Below are 20,123 nucleotides of genomic sequence, written 5' to 3' on the forward strand. Positions count from 1 at the left end.
CGAGCACTTATCAGATGACAATTCTAGTCGCCGCCCTTGAAGGTAGTTTGACATCAGTGTAGCCGCTCTCTGAAGTACGGCATGTAGTATGCGTAGAAGCGTCACCTCCGATGCTCAGATGCAAAAGTCGTATGCGTATATCAACAGATGCGTGGACCGCGGAAGTACATAAACAAAGTCGATGAGCGCACCGTTAAAAAGAGTATGGCGCAGGACTCCACCTTGAGGCACACCGCGACAAGTACAAGGGTGCGTTGTTGTACCATCTTCTCTTTGTGCAAAGAAGGTTCCGCCTTCAAATAACTGTAAATACATTGGCAGACACGGCCCTCAATCCAATGTTCGCGACGGCATCCAGAATAGCTTTATGCGACACATTATCGTATGCGCCTTTCGCGTCTAAGAACATCGCCGCAGATAAACTGTTTAGGCTTTTTTGTTGCTGTACCAACGAGACAAGGTCAATCACGTTATCTATTGAGGACCGTCCACGCCGAAAGGCGGTCATAGCATCAATGTATATCTCCTTATGTTCCAAGTCCCACTCTAGGCGAGTCAATACCATCCTCTTCATCGCCTTTCCGAAACCTCTGGCAGTAGCGATGGGGTGATAGGATGCCAGGTCCAGGGAATATTTACATTATTTGAGCAGAGGAACGAGGCGGCTGGACTTCCACGAGGGAGGAACCAAACCTTTGCCACACGAGTCGTTGTATATGGTTAGGAGGACACGCCGAGCTGGTTGACCGATATGACACAGGGCCACGTAAGTGACACCATCAGGTCGAGGTGATGAGAAACGCTTGCATGCTGCCAAAGCTGCGTGAAGCTCCTCTGCTGAGAACAGATTGTCCGTCCGGGAATCTCTTGACATAAGCATGTTCCCTAGATTACTCGCGGCGTACGCTGGCACGCTCAGGCAACCCTCGAAGTCTTCTGCTAGTTAAATTTCGCGACGACCTTGGTGGAGAGCAAGGCACTTGAAGGGGGCGATGCCGCTGTGGCAATGTTCGTAGGCTACGTACACTTCTCCACATTTGTGATAGAGGCTTGTGTGTACCGAGCGACTCCCAGAAAGATTTCCATTTTAGAGGCTGGAGTGCATTGATTCAACGCTGAACCTTCTTCTGCAGACGTCTTGCCTCCCTCGAGTCGTAGAGGGATTTTGTGCGCCTATACCGTTGTTCAGCACGACGGCGGGTTGCTCGGAGATGCTCCAATTCCGCTTCATATGCGCAAAACTGTGATACAGGTACAAAATTACAGGCGGTATTTTGAGTAGCAGCTTTGATTATGCCTTCTAAGTTTTGAAGAGAATCTTCTTTATTTTCCTGCCACCTTTTTCTCTGTGAGTGACCTGTACTTTGACCATTCGATGCGTGAAGAATAGGTGCCTAGGCCCTTGATTTTCATACACGTGGGAATACGGTCGCTTCCATGGGTTTCATTGTCCGCAAACCACCCTGAAATGTACAGCTATTAGCAGGGTCCTTCAAAGTATTGAAAGACCCCGCTACTACTTCAAGGACGCCTTACTGTATACGGTGCAATTCCTACGTTATACCTGAGTTTAAACGATTCATCATATATCCGCGCTTAGTGTCTCTATCCCCTCCGCTATATCCAACATATGACCTGTATAGCGCGTCGGCTCCGCTTAATGCGATAATACCTCGATACGGGCCGCTCCATAACACGTTTTCGCAGCGCAAAACCATAGCGGAACTCCTCCATTCATATTCGCCGCAAAAAAAAAGCAGAAGAAAGAATGGGCATGCATCTTACCTCTTTCCAGCGTCATTTGAGTGAACAGCAGCTTTCCCCGCCGAGCTTTATTTTACCGCTATCCGCCGCGACTCGCGATGGCACAGTTGAACGGGGAGAACGCGGGAGCAGCGCCGATCCATCCATTGTGCTTTTTATTGCCCTCACTGAACGTTTCCGCAATGATACGCTGTGCCTAGGATCGCCGTCTCTCCCTCCTCCTCTCCAGCCCGCCCTCTGCCCCCCGAGATTCACTCGGCATCTCCCGGTACGCGAATAGCATCCTGCTCGTTGCACAACGAGCGCGACGTGGTGGCGTTGTTAGTACACACTCTACGACGGGCAGAGTGTGCGCGCGCAATGGATTGTCTGCGCTGTCCCGACTAAGAATACACGTCGTGCGTGTAGTAGCATCGCGCATGATCTCTAAGAGGAAACGAAGCAAGACGCCCCTCCCCCCCCACACACACATGGTACGCGCGACACACCCCCTGCCCGGTTAACTCGCAGCTTCGACGACCCTTCTCTGAAACGAAAGAAATCCCCGGCCGCGAATGGCTCGGCGGATGCGACGTTACCCCTGCTGAATGGACGGCGGTTCGTTTCCCGGCCAAGGTGGCCGCATTGCGCAGGAGCGCAATGCGAGAAGAAAACAAAGACAAACTCAATCGCTCGTGTGTCGACAGTTAATTCGGTGCAGTGGAAAGATATACCAGAAGGAAAAGGCTAAACGCTCGTTGATTTCATACGCACAACTCGGGCTTTACGGCAGGGGTGGCGCGTATCAAGCGTGAAGTCATCAACATGATCGGCAGTGGTCGAACAAGGGGAGTCCCACACCGGTTCTTCCCTTGTTAACCGACTAACGTATGCTGACATCCCCACGAGTCCCCTTGGCGAAACGTTGGCTCCGGTGGCACATCCTTCGTTTGATCAAGTTGATGACTTCAAGCCTCCGTCTCCCTGTTTATCTCGTTCTTGTTGGGACGTTGGGCCTGATGGGCAGCTTCCATGGATTTTTTTTTTAATCCATGGAAGAAAACGTAGAGGATTCATGCGCACACACTGCTCTAATAATTTTCAATATTTAGAATCAGGTAATATCAACTTTACACACTTGAAAGGGAGCCCTCACAAACACTTGATAATTTTAACCCCGGATGAGCAGACGAAAGTGAAGCGTGTGGAAATTCGGTATACGTGAAATCACAGGTCAAGCGAACGGGCTGATTGAGCGGATTGAAGCAGACTGGCGACGTTTCTTATTATTTATTTATTCGCCGAGTTTGATAATTCGAAGTTCTGACTTAAGTCCGGGAAACAGGGTGGTGTTTAATATGCGCGGTATAGCGAAGTTCCAGTCGTCAATAATGCAGAAAATAAATTAATGATCCTTTACCATAGTAATTAATTTTTATGCCTAAAATAAAGTGCAACTGTTCTAATACGAAAATACTCTCCATGTGCAGTAATAGCGGTCAGCAAATTACTTTTATTTTCTTTCGTATGGAATTATGTTTAAGCTTTGTGGCGCTAAACGCGAACCTGGAACACTGCGACAGGTGACAAGTCGAGATGGCAGGAAAGGCTTCTCGTAAATAAAAGCAAGGTGCGTCTGCTTTTCATTCCTCTACACTTGTAGAAGTAGTTGCCTGAATTTATTTATTTATTTATTTATTTATTTATTTATTGAAATGCTCTGAATGCCATTGTGACGTTACAGAGAGGAGTGGTATTATCGAAATGGCAGTCTTGAATGATGCATGCTCGCGGTTGCTGGCGATGGAGGCGGGGAGGTGATTCCATTCGGATGATGTCTTTGGCACGTGGGACTGGAAGTGTATGTTCGTCTGGCAGAACGTCACTTATTCAGAAATAGTGAGCATGGTATGGTCATGCACGAATTATTGAAATCGTTAGGCGTGGGAAAGAAGACGGATCACAGCACGAATGGGTCTATTGAATTAAGATTACGATAAGGTTTTGCCTGACCTTCCGTCCATTTGTCGGGCCTCCTGTGTGACCACGAACGCTGACACTTGAAGTGTTGAACAGTAACTGAGCAACGGAGCTCTCAAGTTGGGGTCGGCTTTTTGAGTCTTCGTCAGGGATACCGTTTTCTCGGACAAAGACGAGTCTTTATGCCCGAACGCTGACCCACAGCTTGACCGGACCCTTGTCCGTTCAATGTTGATGCTCTTTTTCCTACTTCCTTACCATCATCTCGTGCCCAGTGCAGATTGGCTGCGATTAAGGGCGCGTGAATATTTGAAACTTTCTAATTACGAATCGAACATCGCGCCGTTTGATTCGGTCTTAGAATCGAATAGTCACTCTTCGTAAGTACGTATATTTTTCGACGACTTGAAATCGCCAGCTGTTCGTGCGATTAAACACAAAATTTGAGCAAATGTGCGATCTGTTCAGTGCCAACGTGTCATAGTAGACGTAAAAGCACGAGACGTTACGAAGTGTAGCCCACTACGACGCTCAGGCAGCCAGATATTTATCGGCTAAACCGCCATCACGCGCACTAACGAAAGAGGCCTGAGTATGCGAGGCATTTGGTTGTAATGCTCCATTTGTGCTTTCCGTGAACGACGATTCATAAAGTACAACGTAATGAATGAGAGAAACTTGCTAACGTTGTGAATGTGCTTGGAAGTGAATATAGTTTTATATTAATGGTGGAAACAGCTGATAATAATTTATAAATATATTCGAAAACTATTCAACAGGTATTCGACGTTGGATTTGATTTTCTTTCGGCACTATTCGATTTGTATTCGATTCGGGCTTGAAATTCGAGACAGAACCGTAAGTGAAAGACTAGCTGTTCGCAGACCCCTATAGTTGCGATATACACTGCGAAAGTCTGAATGACCTAGTTGAGAATTTTGCAATGCCTATCAATAGCATTCGACCAACAAGAAGCTCTCCTGGTTCAGAGACAGTCCATGGCGTCCGTTCTAGCGCACCTTGACAATAGACCATTGTCAGTTGCAACCATTTTCACATATCGCCGACTGAAGTCATCGCAGCTGAAGGCGACGAAGGGACTACTTCGGTTTATGAAGGATACGGGCTTGGACAAGCGGCTGTGACAGTGATGTCACGTACCGCACAAGAGTGACAGACTGTAACCAACGATGTGTGTGCCGTGTTATGTGCCCTCTATCTCTTCTCCCCATCTTTCATCCCCCCCCCATCCCACTCCCATGTGTAGGGTACCAAACCGGTTAGGCAAAACTGGTTAACCTCCCTGCCTTCCTTCTCCACTTTTTCCTTCCTTCCTGGTAGGGTCAGAAGTATCACTGGCTGCGCTACAATGAGTCCCCCAAAGGAGGAATGAATGAATAAATGAAGGAATCCTCGTTCAGAATATTGACAGTGAATCACAATGAATCCCTGAACCTCAGCTATGGTGAAGTAGTCGCTTCAGATATAGCAAAGCGTTTGCAAAGACAGCAGTGGATTTTGGGTAGTCTCCTAAAGTGGTCTTTGGAACGGTTTAGACAAGGAAGGAAGGAAAAAGTGGAGAAGGAAAGGCAGGGAGGTTAACCAGTTTAGCTCAAGTGGTTTGCTACCCTACACATGGGAGCGGGATGGGGGGGGTGTAAGATGGGGAGGAGAGAGAGAAATATTGCAGACGCGTGTAGGGTACAGTTACAGTGGAACATTCGCGCCACAATTCAAGCGAACCGTCCCAAATTACGAAAGCTACGGACGATTGCAAGTTCGCGTCCTCCCTATAGGTATGGGTTTTCTCCTCAACTCGTTCGCCGAGCGATCGGGGCGAAGCCCCGCCTCCGCTGGCTCTGCGTAATGATGCGAAGTCGTGTCGTGCACTTCCGGTTGTATTCAAGCCAACGCGCGAAGCCTGTACAAGTTCTCCGTTAGCCGCCTGGCCGTCGATCTCGAGCGAAAGCAATCCAAGCAGCATGCGTTCGGAAGCGTTCTGTTTCGGCCCCAGTTTCGAACCGTCGTTCGCTTAATGGGCCCAGGGCTTCAGCGAAGAGGCGGGTTTTGACCCATACAGCGATACGCCGTTTCTCAATCCCCAGCTGTACGTTGATGACGGAAGAAATGATTCGCCCTCGCCAGACTCTCCGGATTCCCCTGACGACGACAACGATTACCGGTAAACGTAAATACGGAAACTGACCTTGTCTATTCGATACGGCTGCAAACGCGTAGATGCTGTCACCGATCGGGTATTACCGACAGCCCGATTCGCTGCAGCCACTCCGCTCGTCTGTTTCCTAGCAGGGGGACACGACGTTGCAGGTTGACGTGTCGGCAGTCGCGAAATTTGCAGCCCATAACGCAGTAAGGGCGATTCATGGTCCTCGCAAACACAAACTTCGAGGCCAACACTGACTGCGCAGGTCGCACCAACACCGAGCACGTTGGAACACATAAGCAGACGACACTTGCAGTGCGCGGTAAGCGCTTGAGTGTGGTGATAAATTGTCCTTGTATATTCGTTCTGTCACATTTTTTTAGACAAACATATTAACCAATATTTCATCTATCACGAAACACATTTCTTCACCATAAACTTGGAAAAATCAACTACGGGTTGCCACTTGTGTGGGTAGCCAATCGTATAGCTCGCCCTACTGACGTCACGCGCCTCCACTACATTGCAGGGGACGGCGCGGCTGAAAACTCGGCAGAGCGACACCGCTGCAATCGATAGCGATGAACCTTTTTTAAAAACCTCATAGTAAATCACACGCTTTACGCGGACCGCCTAAATGTGGTCACCTAATGATCAGAAGGACCCGCCCCTGCAACTCAGTACGGTTTGTACAAAATGATCAGAATCGTTTCAGGGTCCCTCTCAATAAATAAATAAAGCACGAATGCACTGAATACAGGGAAAAGTTTCAAATGACCTCGGGTAGGGCTAATTAGTTGCACAGGAAACACTGGAGCGTTTCAGTTCAATGAAGTCATTTCACTGCGGCAACCCAGACCCCCTAGGCCTTCCGGCGTGTGTCATCATGCTTATGATGCATGATCGCACGCCGGCTTGTGTATGTCTGCGAAACTATTTCTTTTTCTCCGGTTTGCGCCGTAGCAGGCTGAAAAAGCCTACGCTAACAACGGGAATAGTAATTCCACATGTGTAATAATAATAATAATAATAATAATAATAATAATAATAATAATAATAATAATAATAATAATAATAATAATAATAATAATAATAATAATTTTATTCAATGTGATCAGGTACAACACTGAAGTCTGATTGCCTGTACGCATAAAAGTGTAAAAGTGTGATCAATTTTCTGCTAGATACCTGGCAGATCTGATATTTTTCCTCGCTAGCCTGATGGTGGACACTGTGCATAAGAGCTGCACCTCAGAAAGGAGCCTAATTTACGGAAGCCCATAACTCTCTCTGCTCTTTGTTTGCGAGCGACAGCAAACAAAGAACACCGTAAGGCATCGTTACTATAACAAATGTTTGGTAAACACAATTTGCAACGCCAGCTTTTGCAACAGTAGGTCAATGAGAGCTGTCAGAAGGAAGGTTTATTTTACAACATAGTAGATATAAAGTAAAACATAAAGGACAAGGAATTAGAAAAGATAGATTCATTTCAGCCTCGGTACTTGTAAGTGCACCATAAAACACCCACCGGAAATCAAAACCCTCCTGGGGCCTTTCTAGTCGTGACTAATAGGTGCTCTTGCCGAACAGATCATACGCAGGACAGCGCTATACCCCCTTAATTGCCCCTGCAGGTGTCTCGGCGTATGGCCTTGTTTTCTACGGAGTCACGTAGTGCTAAAACAAATATTACCTAAATATATTCGTCGCAGCACATACATACGTCAAGAGCACAATTTCTTTAATAGAGCAACCATTTCCATGCCTCCTTTCTTAGGGTTTTATGTTTGGCGCATCTACTTGGTTGATACTTCACCGAGCAAAGTGCAGTTAATTATCTCACAATCTCCACAAACGGCCCGCTCTGCAGTAGGCGCGCCGACCCTAGTTACAGTGTCATAGCAAAGGGAGCCGATTCCGCAGACAGTATAATACGCAGTCACGTGGTTCACGTGGTGGGGGTTTCCGCGTCTTCAGTGGCAGGCTGGTAATCGCTATGTGGCAAAATGTTGCGTAGGCTATAATCCATTGCATGGCATTTATTTAGGCGCTTCACTAAGCCTTCGCTTCTCAGATTTCAACATGTCGGTTGGATCTGCGTAATTTATTCTTGCACACATCGGATCACGTTTACCAACAAGGTTGACCTTCCACCAAATTAGAGAGTTTATGAATAGCGTTCGCAATGAAACCGATCATTACGTACGTCACTGCGCATGCTGCCTACGCTATCGGGCTTCTGCGTTTCGACGACCCTGTTCCTTAGCGTTGTCGAAGAAGGCGGCACCCATGGCTCCCGTTCCAGCGCGAACTATCGCGGCGGCTATGCTCTCGCTATTGTTGATTGCCAGTACAAGTTGAAATTTGAGTTCGCTCCAGCTAAATTCACCTGAAATGTTAGTTATTAGCGCATAGCGCCTCCAATTTCTGTGATCGTTCGGTGGTTCCGGCGACTATAAGCCTAACGAGACGTGTATACAAGCATAGAAACGGCAGGCCGGTTGCTGATGGATCGTCTTTCCTTGGACATGTTTGGCAAGAAGCACCAAACGGTGACCTGTCTTCTAACGTTTTCCTTACGTTTGCGTCCGCTAAACTAAATGTCTTGAAGGGACGCGCACCGTACGGTCCCGTCAAAATGGTGACGAACGTTATTCTAAAACCGTCAATTAACGAAGCCTTTGCAAACATGCGTCGTACGACTCCCAGCCATCGATGCGCTCTTAACTACTCACAGTCTCTGTATTTGTTTCGGGTATCTGCGTGGGAATTACCCAAGTATTTTTTCAGAACTCTCAAAAGTCGTAGTTGTCAGTTTTAGCGATGAGGGATTCTGCTGAACACATACTTCTTTTAACTTAATAACGCCCTCGCCGCAAAGCTGGCAATTTTTTACGTGAAATGGACTTAAAGAGGCAAAAAGAAGGAACCCTTGCTGAAACCGATGCAACGAAAACTTGTTACAGCATTATCGCTTATATATTTGCAACCAATGCCAACCATGCTACCCGCGCACTCAACTTTAATATCGTTGTGTAGAGGAAAGGAACCATTACTCGACCATACATGCGTGGCATGCGCTCATGGCACCACTCTCGCTCCCCGCATAGCGCAGTCTGAGCTAAATTTAGCATGGCGCGCAGCGTCCAAAGAGGCATAGCTCGGCAGTACGTTTGTCCACCAGAGCAGGAGTGGTGGCGTTTGAAAGAGCTGACTATAAGACATGGTAGGTGTAATTTATCAAACTAAAGCTAGTGCTCAGCAGAAGTTATAAGGCTTACAAGTTTACGATTCGTTGCAAAAATTTTCAGGCTTGCTCGACTATGTCGCTCTCCCCCTACCCTCCTACCCTTTGTGTTCTTCACGCACGGTCCAAGATGGCATGAAAGTACTTCAAAAAGACAGCGCGAAACGGCTGGAAGTACACAGCGCATGTCCGTGTATCTTTCTTGCGTACTTAGTGTCATTTCGCGCTTTCAGTAGTTTCAGAAAGTACTCTGTCAGAAAAAAAAAGCGGAATATCCAACCCCTTTGACCACTACGGAACGTGTCCGTTTCCATAGCGAGTGCTAAGGGCAGGTGATTGAGGTAATCGCAGGAGCCCCAACCATCTACAAATGCGGAGGGTGCATCTACAATCTCGGGCGACACCATGCCTCCAGTAGGGGGCTTCATTTCTTCACATTAGTGCCTAAACACCCTCTGCAAGTAATTTTTTGTAGGAGACTGTATGGCGGAGATGCGACCCTCCAACATCGCAACGGTGCACAAAGGTAGGCGCGCGATCACTGAGGCCACGGCGGAGACTACCCCCCCCCCTCCCCCCACCACGCGACTGCCGAGGACATTGTCTTCGAGGTCGGCCCGTGAGAACCCGATCGAGCAGACACTCCAAACTCTGGGGAAGAAGACGCGGAAAACTTCGTTTTAATAAAGGAATTGTGCTCTCGAATGCATACATCTGCGTGCAGTTAGAATACGTTTGTTATATTGTTTTGCGATTCCTTAGCCAACAGAGCCGGTGCATCCGTATGTTGATGATGTGGGCACATAAGCCGATTCGTTGCACGTGCGCTATTCGGTAAGACAGCGGCAGCAGCCATGGTCAGGCAAGTCCGGGAGGGAATAGCTAAAAATAATGTTGTTTTGCTTGAGTTCGGGGACATAACTCAGATTTCGCTATTCAAACATATGTAAAACGCGGAAATGATTTGATGAGACAACGGCTGGTCCAATACGAATAAAGTTTATCGCACTTGAAAGGGAACCTAAATTATAGCGATTGTACAAAGCAGGATTTTGATTTAGAGCCCCGAATGTTTTACAGTAATTCCCGAAAAGTGGAAAGCTTACAGAAGCATAGAAGAACCAAGTTTGCAAATCATTAACTCTGCACTAGGAACAGAAATCGAATTTTTCTGAACTGCATCTGAAAGGAACAAATACAGCTTGCGAGAAGTTGTTATAATGTTTACGAGTGTTTTTACAAAGTATTACTCAAATATTATTGGCGTACATCGAGGCTGTGTGCAATACATCAACGTTGCCCACTTTAATGGCTCATTAGGGGCAGTTTACAAAATTGTGCTATAGATTTTTACTGCCGAATTACAGTCGGTTGTAAGCGTGACACCTGAGTTCTTCTTTTATTTAATTTTGCAATGTTGTAAGTGCAAAATCATTGCGAATCGTTCAATTCGTGACGAAATACTGTTGCGAAAATTTCCGAAGTCACGAAGCCGTTTGAAACAAGAAGTGTGAAATTTAGGCCTGCTAATCGTACTAACCAGCCCTGTCATGCCAGACGCCAGTGCCAGAGTTCCCCCCACTAAATTTTATAGGAAGTTCTGCGCTCGCCACAACGTCGACTGCCTTTCCGAAAGTGGACGATAATTACACGCCTCGCCGGCTCAAAGCAGGCTCGACCATCTCCCCCGTTTCGCTGCCAGCGAGTGACGGCTTCTTCTCCCATCGGCTCCGCCTGAAACTCCAAATTGTGACAGGAGAGACGGTCTTCTCCGTCGCACGTCGTGCGTGAATGATCGATGGCGCCGAGGGACGAAGCAATAAACAAGGCGGTTAAGTGCGTCACGGTCCCCGGTCGGCGACGGCGTATTACTATACAGGAGCGAGGCTGCGTGCTATAAGTGCACTACACGGACACTCGATCACGCCGGCGCGGAGGTTACCATACACGCGATGTGTAGTCGAACACCCGCACACGCAGGAGAAAGCCACTTGAGCGCTGCTAATCGCTTCACCATCGTCGTGTATCGGCGCGCCTCCACTTCCCGCGTGTTGCCCCTTTGTGGTGTAGACGTCAACACGTCAACACGCTAGAAGGGGCCGCGCGCAGGCACTTAAGATTGTGCGCCTCATGGGGCAAGTCCAGACATGCAAAGGAGTTTCCCTTAAATATCACCGGGGGCGCCGGTGTCTACGGGAGCTTAAAGAGCTTTACGGAAACTGAAAGTATGGCGGTTCGCACACGAACACCGTTTCTGACGCATAAGACAGCGGCACTATGCAATTGTTTCCCTTCTAAAGATCCTTCCGAGGTAACCACACAGCTGTTCTGCAAAATTGAGAGGACTTTTCTTCGCACTCATGGCATCCAGTGAAGCGCGATCAACTTTGCATAGCTCACGCAGAAAACCGCGACGCAGGCGGATGGCAGTGAACAGAATTGGACAGTTCATCACATCAATTCACCTACGCGTCATTTTTTTTTTTTTGGCAGAAGTTCGACCACGCGCCCAGAACTTTGTCGGCCCGTGCCTCGCGCAAACGTCAAACTGGCACAATGCTTTAGACTGCATCGGGCTGTTGCGCCGTGAACATCTCTGGAGCTGCAGTGTCAGAGATGACGCCCCCTCCAGCAAACCAGCTTACTACACAACCTGGCATTTTGACCGGCAAAGTAGTGTCAATGCTCGAATGTGTGTTCTTCGCAATCAAGCAGTAAATCTCGCTATGTATATATAAGTGTGGCGGGCTCTTACTCACTCGTGAATCACCCAGACCCGTTAATAAAGACGGCGCAGTATTTAACGGTTTCAGTATAGTAATGTAACGCCCAAGTTCATGCCTAATAACGACGCCCAGCAAATGAAGACGACGCAGGGCCGACAAACTTTCTCGGATTTCTGCCCTGTTCAACGCCTAAGTTGTTGCAAAACCGCACATATGGATACGCCGAACTTGCTAAGCATATGTTAATAAGATTTTGCGCGATTCAACTATTCTTTGAAAGCACCACGCTATCGTGTACGCATTAATAGCGGCAGCAAACAAATAAGGACAAAATGCGGCGATCTCACATAGAGTTTAGCCAAAGCATTGCAGACGGCAACGGTTGTCGGCTTACAACTGACGTCGCCGAAGCACCGCTCTCTGCGCCCCCGTTGAGCGCGCGAGAGACCACGCACCCTGTTGGTGGTGAGACAGGTTCAAAAGCAACATACTTTCTAAAACATTTAATTTACAGAAACGTTACTTTTAAGTTCTTCAAATAAAGGAAACGCGTGCTGTGCGATACGAATGCATGCTATTATTTTGCGTTACCTTAAAGTAAAGCCCCTCCATACACGTTTCCGCCGACAAAGCGGTGGTGGCGCGTAGATGCAGGGGCTTTACCTTAAAGAAGCAAATATTATTGACAAATTGGTTTTAACTTTGAACAAATAGCTTGTTCAGATTTGTGCGTTTCCACGGCATATTATTTCGGCTTGCCTCGGTATCATCTATGTTTGAACCGTTTGTTTACGTTATCGATGCAGGTTAAAACATAGAGGTTAAAATTGCTAAACCCTCGTTTTCGGCCAACTGCGACGCGTTAAAGGAAACGCTTACAAAATCAGTGATTTCATGTGTATACATATAGTGTAACGGAAGTTCGAAATGTGCAGGTAAGTTATGTTCTTTCAAAATAATTACTGAATACTTAACTTTCCCAATTTTCATGAGCTGTGCGAGAAGTTTGTTAATTTCAGCCATCGTAGAAAATTACTTATTGAAAAGTTCCCGGGTCACGCTGACGTTATCCGCTATTATTCCCCGATCCCCTACAAGAACCGCTCGTGACAACGAAGTTTGCGTTAGGTGGAAATGGGGAACGCGGGGGTGGGGGGTGGGGGGGGATATAAAATAAAAGCAGGGCCGAAACTTTTGTCATACTGGCTTAATTAGAAGCGCTGCAAATAATTTGCGAATCCTCGTTTTTCACCCTAGTTTTACGCGCTACGTGCGTGGTCTTGTAGGTGGTTTTACCGGCGCCCCCGGTGAGCTAACCTGGGTCCGTTGTCTATATTTATGGAAAGTAAGGGCAGCAGGTTTATCAACGACGTGTAGGCGAACTTCGAAGTCGGTGGCTTCAGTGCGGCCTTTGCAATAAATTATGCGCACAAGGAATCTGGAGTGTTGTGAGTGTGTTCTACGGGCGGCGTGGAACTTACTGCGTTGCCCTGGCAGAACTAAAAACGCCACCGCGATGGCTATGGTGTTGGGCTGCTGAGCACGAGGTCGCGGGATCGAATCCCGGCCACGGCGGCCGCATTTCGATGGAGGCGAAATGCGAAAACACCCGTGTGCTTAGATTTAGGTGCACGTTAAAGAACCCCAGGTGGTCTAAATTTCCGGAGTCATCCACTACGGCGTGCCTCATAATCAGAAAGTGGTTTTGGCACGTAAAAACCCCATAATTTAATTTTTAAAATTTATTGAACGAAGAGCGGGCCCGGGGGGACGCTAGGGCAAAGTTGGGTGCGAAGTATCCTCCGCAAAAAAAAAGAAAAAAAAAAGGAGAAGAAAGAAAAGAGAAAAAGCCATAAGCAAGTGTTCGAAAGCGTCACACGGTGGTTAATCAGCTACGTTTCCCACTGTCCCGAGGGAACTCTATGTTATAAGCCAAGTAGAATATTTCGTAACAAGTTCTCGAGAGCGCTATGTGCGGGCAAGGTTGCAAACGGGCTAGTCATGTGCGGGCAAAATGTTTAACGTATATATATATATGGTTTAATTACAGGCAGCTGAAATCCTTAACGCTACAGCTCGAAAGAAAGCTTCGCTGCTGAGAATTAAGTTGCGATTTCACAATGGCGCCAAAGTCTGCTGTCTTTAATAAAGTTTTTATCAATTTCTGTCTCCTCGTAGCAGTGCAGTCCGTTTCGCCTTCTACGCGGCACTTAAGTCACACGAGCACTTCATGCATGACGCTATATCACGCTGCAGGTGGCGCAGGGTAAGGATGACAAACATGAGTACACCTCTGCGAGGCCGGAGATTCCCCGCACTGCATTTGAGAGAGGACTGCAGCGTAGCGCAAGCATGCGCAGGCAAGTAAACCGAATTCGCCGAGTTTTTGGAGCGTAAAGGCCAGCAGAACTAGCTGGTGAAATAAATAGTTAGTACTCAGCACAGCACCCCTCATTCGTCCCAGAAAATTTCGAATCGCGAAAGCTATAGAACATCTACTGTGCTACGGCCCATCTTTTGAAAACGAAGGACATGACCTCTGCACAGCTCTCAATCAGCTAGATAGAACACCGTTCACCTTGAACAAGATCTTGGGACCATGGCCTCGCATATAGCAGCTACAAAAGGCCGCAGAAGCGCTGCTGTGATATTTGAAAGCTACTGGATTGAGTCAGCGTCTGTGGTCCGGACTGAGTGACCGAACGATATCCCCAGTAGACTATCTCTTCTTTTAATCTTTCCGTCCCCTTTTTCCTTTCCCCAGTGTAGCGTAGCCAACCGAGCTCAATCCAGGTTAACCTCCCTACTTTTCCTTTATTATTTGCTCTCTCTCTCTCTCTCTCTCTCTCGAATCGCGGAAAGGGCGAAAGTTAGGGCCACGCGAGAATAAACGGTTTTTGCAGCGAACATAAACTATGTTACAGCATTATCGCTTGTATCTTCGCAAAGCAGGCGCAGCGTTCATTAAAGCACAAATTTCTAGAAAATGGAGCGCGAGTTGCAACCAAGGAGGCCCCCCCAAAAATCTGTTAAGACCTCTTTGGTTCCAACCATCGCCATCTGCGTCTCGAGTGGACAACTTCTGTCAAGTGAAAAAAAAAGGAAGTAAAAAAAAAAACTATGACCTGGAACTACCTCCGGAAGTGGAAGCGACGTGATAACCTTATGCTCCTTGGCGCAAATCTCGGTTCCGACATTTCGACCCCTACGCAAGTTGTTAATTTTTGTTCTCTGAGCCTGCGGCTCGCCTCGGCTTACGGGGGAGCGTCTCCTCAAACTTATTTCTTTGTACTTTCCTCAAGAATGTGAGGCACTAGCGCGGGGGATGCATGACTGTGCCAGAGAAGTTTCAAAAGCCATTTCATTTTTATTCGTCTAGAATTATGCAGCCAATACCTACACATGACCGAACCAAATAATGTCGTCTCATTGGATGAAACGCGGCATGGCCAACGTACGTTAAGTCTATGTGAATCCTACTCACATAATCTTTTGACGAACTCACAATTACGTGCAACAGCGTCTATACATATCAACCGTTGTCAGACAAAGCAGGGTTGTATCATTATATAATTTCAAAAAGAAGCGAAAAAAGAATATGTGGATCCAACGCACATGTTGGATTCTATGTATCTATGTGAAGTGGTTGATGAAGTATACAGCTGACGGGGGCGATTGTTTTTAAGCTATGCAGCATGTAATCTCATGCAATGTTTATGTTTATCGACTGAAAAGGTCCCAAGCTTAATCTCATGCAAATTTGGATGTTTGCGCACCAGAACGCTCACACCCTATGTAGAAATGCACAGCAAACCTGTTGAATGTGTTGGGAGCTCGGTTTAGCGGAGACAAGGAACACGCGTTTTGACAGCTTGAGAACGGAGAGTCGACTGGCTTTATTCAAAAGTAAAAGTGGCAGTGGTGGCGCCCCAGTCGGGTAGCCGATTCGGTTCGAGCAGGGGGCAATGACCCCCACGGCGAGGTAAACTGGATTTCCGGATCAAGGGGCAATGACCCCCACGGCGGGGACAACTAAGCGACGGACGGTCGCTTGTGTGTTTGACAGTGTTTGATGTTCGTCGAGAAAATAATTGTGAGCTGTGTTAGTAGAAAGATGGCGGAAAAAATGTGCAAACACATTTAAGGCTTCTATGTCCTGTTGCGCCACAGTGGCACATAACCCGCTCTCGAGGATTGGCCAAGAAAAGCACATGTCCAGTTTCGCATACCGCATGGATAAATCGAAATGAAATCAAAGAATGCGGTTAATAGCATGCCTCATTCTATTAAGTGGTCGGAGTGTTTTAGAGATAACCTATGCGCCGACATTATGTGTTCAGGGTCGCGATTTTGCAGCGATTCCTTCCGCTCGATTCTCTGCTACTCTTATCACCCACCTTTCACGGCCGGCTGATACCGTCGACAACGCGGGCGGAGAGTCGCTCTGACTAACGACAAGGCGCGAGAAGGAATAGCGACGCAAGAGACATCACTAGGAAATTAGGGCACAAGACTTATCTATTACGCACAAGAAAGTCCAACGCACGCAAGCACGCGCACTGAATCCAGCACTGAATGAGTTTGCACTCATAAAATATTATTCTTAAAGTGTTTCTCCTACGTTAATTTCGAGGTAATGGAATAGTTAGCAGAAAGAAATGAATGTCAGAGTTCCATCTTCTTTATTTCCCGCTGAAACCCCATCGCAACAGACCAATTGATTGATTAATTGATAGATTTCAAATACCAAGCTTAGCGGGTGGCTAAGGAATAACACAGTGTCTTACCGTCGCGGGACACCTTCTAACCGAATACAAAACCTACACTGAAAGGCCCACTAAAGAGTAGATTTCAGTTATGCTGCACCAGTAATTAAATTATGCTTCTGTAAAGCAAGGTGTACAGCCTCACCATGCTACGAGGCTTGTCACCTCGTGGTGATAATGGCTGGTCGGTCGGTGACATCATAACTGATTACTGACACGATATCCTGATTGATTGATTGATTGATTGATTGATTGATTGATTGATTGATTGATTGATTGCTCGACGACAGGTGATCGCACCTGTCAACCCATTCACGTGCCCATTTCTGCCCTCGGTGATCTACAACTGGTGAGGGACGTCCTGTCGGCTGTCCTGCTGTACTCTACAAGGAACTACGAATCACAACGAAACTGTCGCGACCCTCCGCACCAGACAGTCGCCAGACACCGCCCTCCTCTCCTTCCACAACGCCCCTTCTTCCACAGCGCTTACGTTCGGCAACCGTGCGTGATAAATACTGCGGCTGGAAAAGTACCGGCGCTCTTCGTGGCGGTTCCGCTCCGGAAGCCTGTCCGGTTCCTTTCACGCCCGCGCGAGCAGTGCGCTACTGCAACTTCTCGCGTAGACGCCGTTCGACCGTGCCACCGGTGCGAGGCACGGCACCGCGACCACATCGCGTTCGGGGCGCGCGTTAATGGGCTAAGGAGAGCGCAGCGCATAATATGTGGGCCGAGGACCGCGCGCGAGCGCCCGCACATTCCATTAGCGAGGCACAGCAGCGCCGGCAAAGCGACGAGTCTGTTCTGACACCCCGCGTGACGGCGTTTCCAGGGAAACTCTTGCACGCTCGGCCGTGATCGATAAGCTAACGCTCACGCGCGGTGCTCCAGATGAATCCGCCGCAGCGACGTGTACGCGCGTCGCATTAAGTCGGGATTGGGGGCCAAGGACTTAACCTAACGACGGCAGAACTAGCAGAACGCTGCCTGTCGGGAGGTCCCGGAAGGACGGGAACGACATTGATTGCGCAGACCATGAGCACAGTGACAGTCGTTCGTCGCGCGCAAAGACCTTAGTCTGCTCTCCGAACAATTTCGCATAACCTTGGACCGCATTACCGAAGGCACTGCTGCCGAGTCATTGTTCGGCAAACACGTCCGCTAATTGTAGCAATTCCCTCTCTTTTCGTCTCTTACATTTCTTTGTCCGTCTCACTATGCAGTTTCATTTCTCTCTCTCTCTCTCTTTCTTTCTCCTTCACTCTCTTTCATACCTTTCGCTTTCCACATATGTATCTTATTGCAGTTTGTTTTGATTTTCATTTCAGTTTTTGCTCTTTATTTCTCCTTTTATTCAAACTCACGTGATGAGAATGTAAACAAATATGCATTTCAAGTAAACACCGCTACGCCAAATAGAGAGGGGGATAGGAAGAGAGATAAAAGCAAGACATATACAAGACAGCGAGGCTAACGAGAGGATATCTCATGTTGGTTACACTGTACTGGTGCAGTAGAAAAGGGTAATGAAAGGAAGAAGGAAAACTGAAAAGAAAGCAAGCGAAGGAAAAAATGAACAATGTAGAACTGTCGCTGTCCCACAAACTGTATTTGTGAAGAAGCCACATAGTCATAATATCAATGTCCCACTGAGACATAAAACGCCAAGTCATGTATCTTTCCACGAAATTTTTTGGCACTGCAAGAGCTTGCAGGTTGTGAAAAGATGTTTCAGAAGCCCCGAAGGCAGTCCACTGGCACGCACGCAGTAATCCAGTGAAGTTAAACATTTGTAACGAGTTTCGACGACAACCAAGCGGCTACTAACGTTAATACGACAGACGCCCATTATAGTAACTCAGCATATGTCGTCATCGCCATGTCACCACCCGCGCAATGAAGCCACCAAAGTACAAAGACTGATCGCAGAAGCCTGAAACTTCCCTTGTCCTACGCTAGCCGAACTCACCATACGGCCAAGAACGTTCCTCATCTCTAAACCTAATCCTTATCTGCCGCCATCGACATTTCTCCTCTCCATCGACCTCCACTGTGTCATGCAAACAAATCGCCAGTTATATTTTCTGGCGACTGCGTGGCATTCGCAACCCGACTCCTTCCTCTTGACCTCGGCTAGTATGGCATGTGCTGTCGTTTTATCCGCATTTCAAGCTACTGTTTTGTGCTTCTTAACGCGGCGCCAGCCACTTCCAATTCCACGTCTCATAACGGGTTTCTCAGCTCCTCGCCGAGTCATTTGTCGATCATCAAGCTTCCGTCCCGTGGACTAATACTCCAAGAATGTAGTTATTACACGCACTTGTCTTCAATGATGCCGGTGGGTTGGTGTTCATTATTTTGCGATGCTTCCATGCAATCTCTCTCACGTGTTTTCTGCTCAAGGCTATGACAGGCACCAGCATCAAATTTCCCTCCGGGAATTTGATACAAGCACGGAGCATCAGCTGTCTTATAAACGTCGAAGCTGACGGCTCATAATCCTTTCCGGCTCATCGGAAATAACGGGAACACGCAAGCGATCCTGCCTCCGGGAATCCCATCCGGGAACAGCCGAACGGGATTCCCGGAGTGCCACCGGAAATCCCGCTCCTCTGAGACGCTTGTCACGGACTCCGCGATCCGTTGCGCCACTCAGTTGCACCCGCCAAGCACCTGCGCAACCTCTCGGCGGTGACAAGACCGTACCGGCCGCGGCCCCAAAAATTTGAATGCCATTTGTAACTCATTAGATCGGCAACGAAGCGAGAAGCGTACATTTTTCGCCGCCGTGCGTTTTTTCTTTTTTCATTTTAACGGACTGCGGTAATGTATCATCCACGAATTCTCGTGTTAGACTGGAGCACAACTGAAGGTGTGCTCGGCAGCGTGTCGCAATCTCCGCAATTTCCGCGGTTGGCCCACGAAGCATGGGGTTTTCAATGCGGCGAGCAAACAGTGTCATATGTAGCCAACATGAGCGCAAGCTCGCGCATACAAACGACTCCTTGTCGCCCATTTACATTCTGTCTCGTCGCTTATCGACAAGTCAGACGCGCGCGCAGGCGCGTTGTCGTGTTTGCCATACAAATGCGAGGAACCACAAATGTCGACGAGCACATTGAGGTTGCCTTGGAGGTAAGAGTGCTATAAGCTGGGCCTTTTTTTTACATCATTTCTTAATTAAGCACCAGCTCTTCAAGTTTTTAACGTCGGTTGTTAATCTCTCTTTGCTTTGTCTAGCAGCTGACATATGAAATACGTCTGCAGATATTACTCCGCATATTGCACGGCGGTAAGATCGAATAGGACGCTGTGAGAAGTATTGGTATACCGTGTATCGCATGCTAGTTGTGTGCTCGGCGCCGATATCTTCATACCATATCTCTCACATGCCACTATACGGTCATTGCCACCAAGATTTGGGGCAAACTTTTTGTTGTTTTTGCTATTTATTTATTTATTTATTTATTTATTTATTTATTTATTTATTTATT

The 20,123-nt window shown here is 47.6% G+C and overlaps 1 protein-coding gene across 2 annotated transcripts in view; it reads right to left on the bottom strand.

Moving 5' to 3' along the window:
- LOC142557001 (solute carrier family 2, facilitated glucose transporter member 10-like) overlaps positions 1 to 20,123 on the bottom strand; it is a 98,954-nt gene that overhangs the window by 58,086 nt on the left and 20,745 nt on the right. Inside the window, exon 1 of one of the 2 annotated variants that reach the window (XM_075668515.1) lies at positions 1,786 to 1,856. The exons of the other annotated variant lie outside the window; for it this stretch is intronic. Coding sequence (XP_075524630.1) covers positions 1,786 to 1,801 — 16 coding nt within the window. The 5' untranslated portion in view covers positions 1,802 to 1,856. Of the gene's footprint in view, positions 1 to 1,785; positions 1,857 to 20,123 lie in introns of those variants that run through there. 2 annotated transcript variants of the gene reach the window in all.

This window comes from Dermacentor variabilis, chromosome 9, assembly GCF_050947875.1.
Source record: "Dermacentor variabilis isolate Ectoservices chromosome 9, ASM5094787v1, whole genome shotgun sequence".
Lineage (NCBI taxonomy): Eukaryota > Metazoa > Arthropoda > Arachnida > Ixodida > Ixodidae > Dermacentor > Dermacentor variabilis.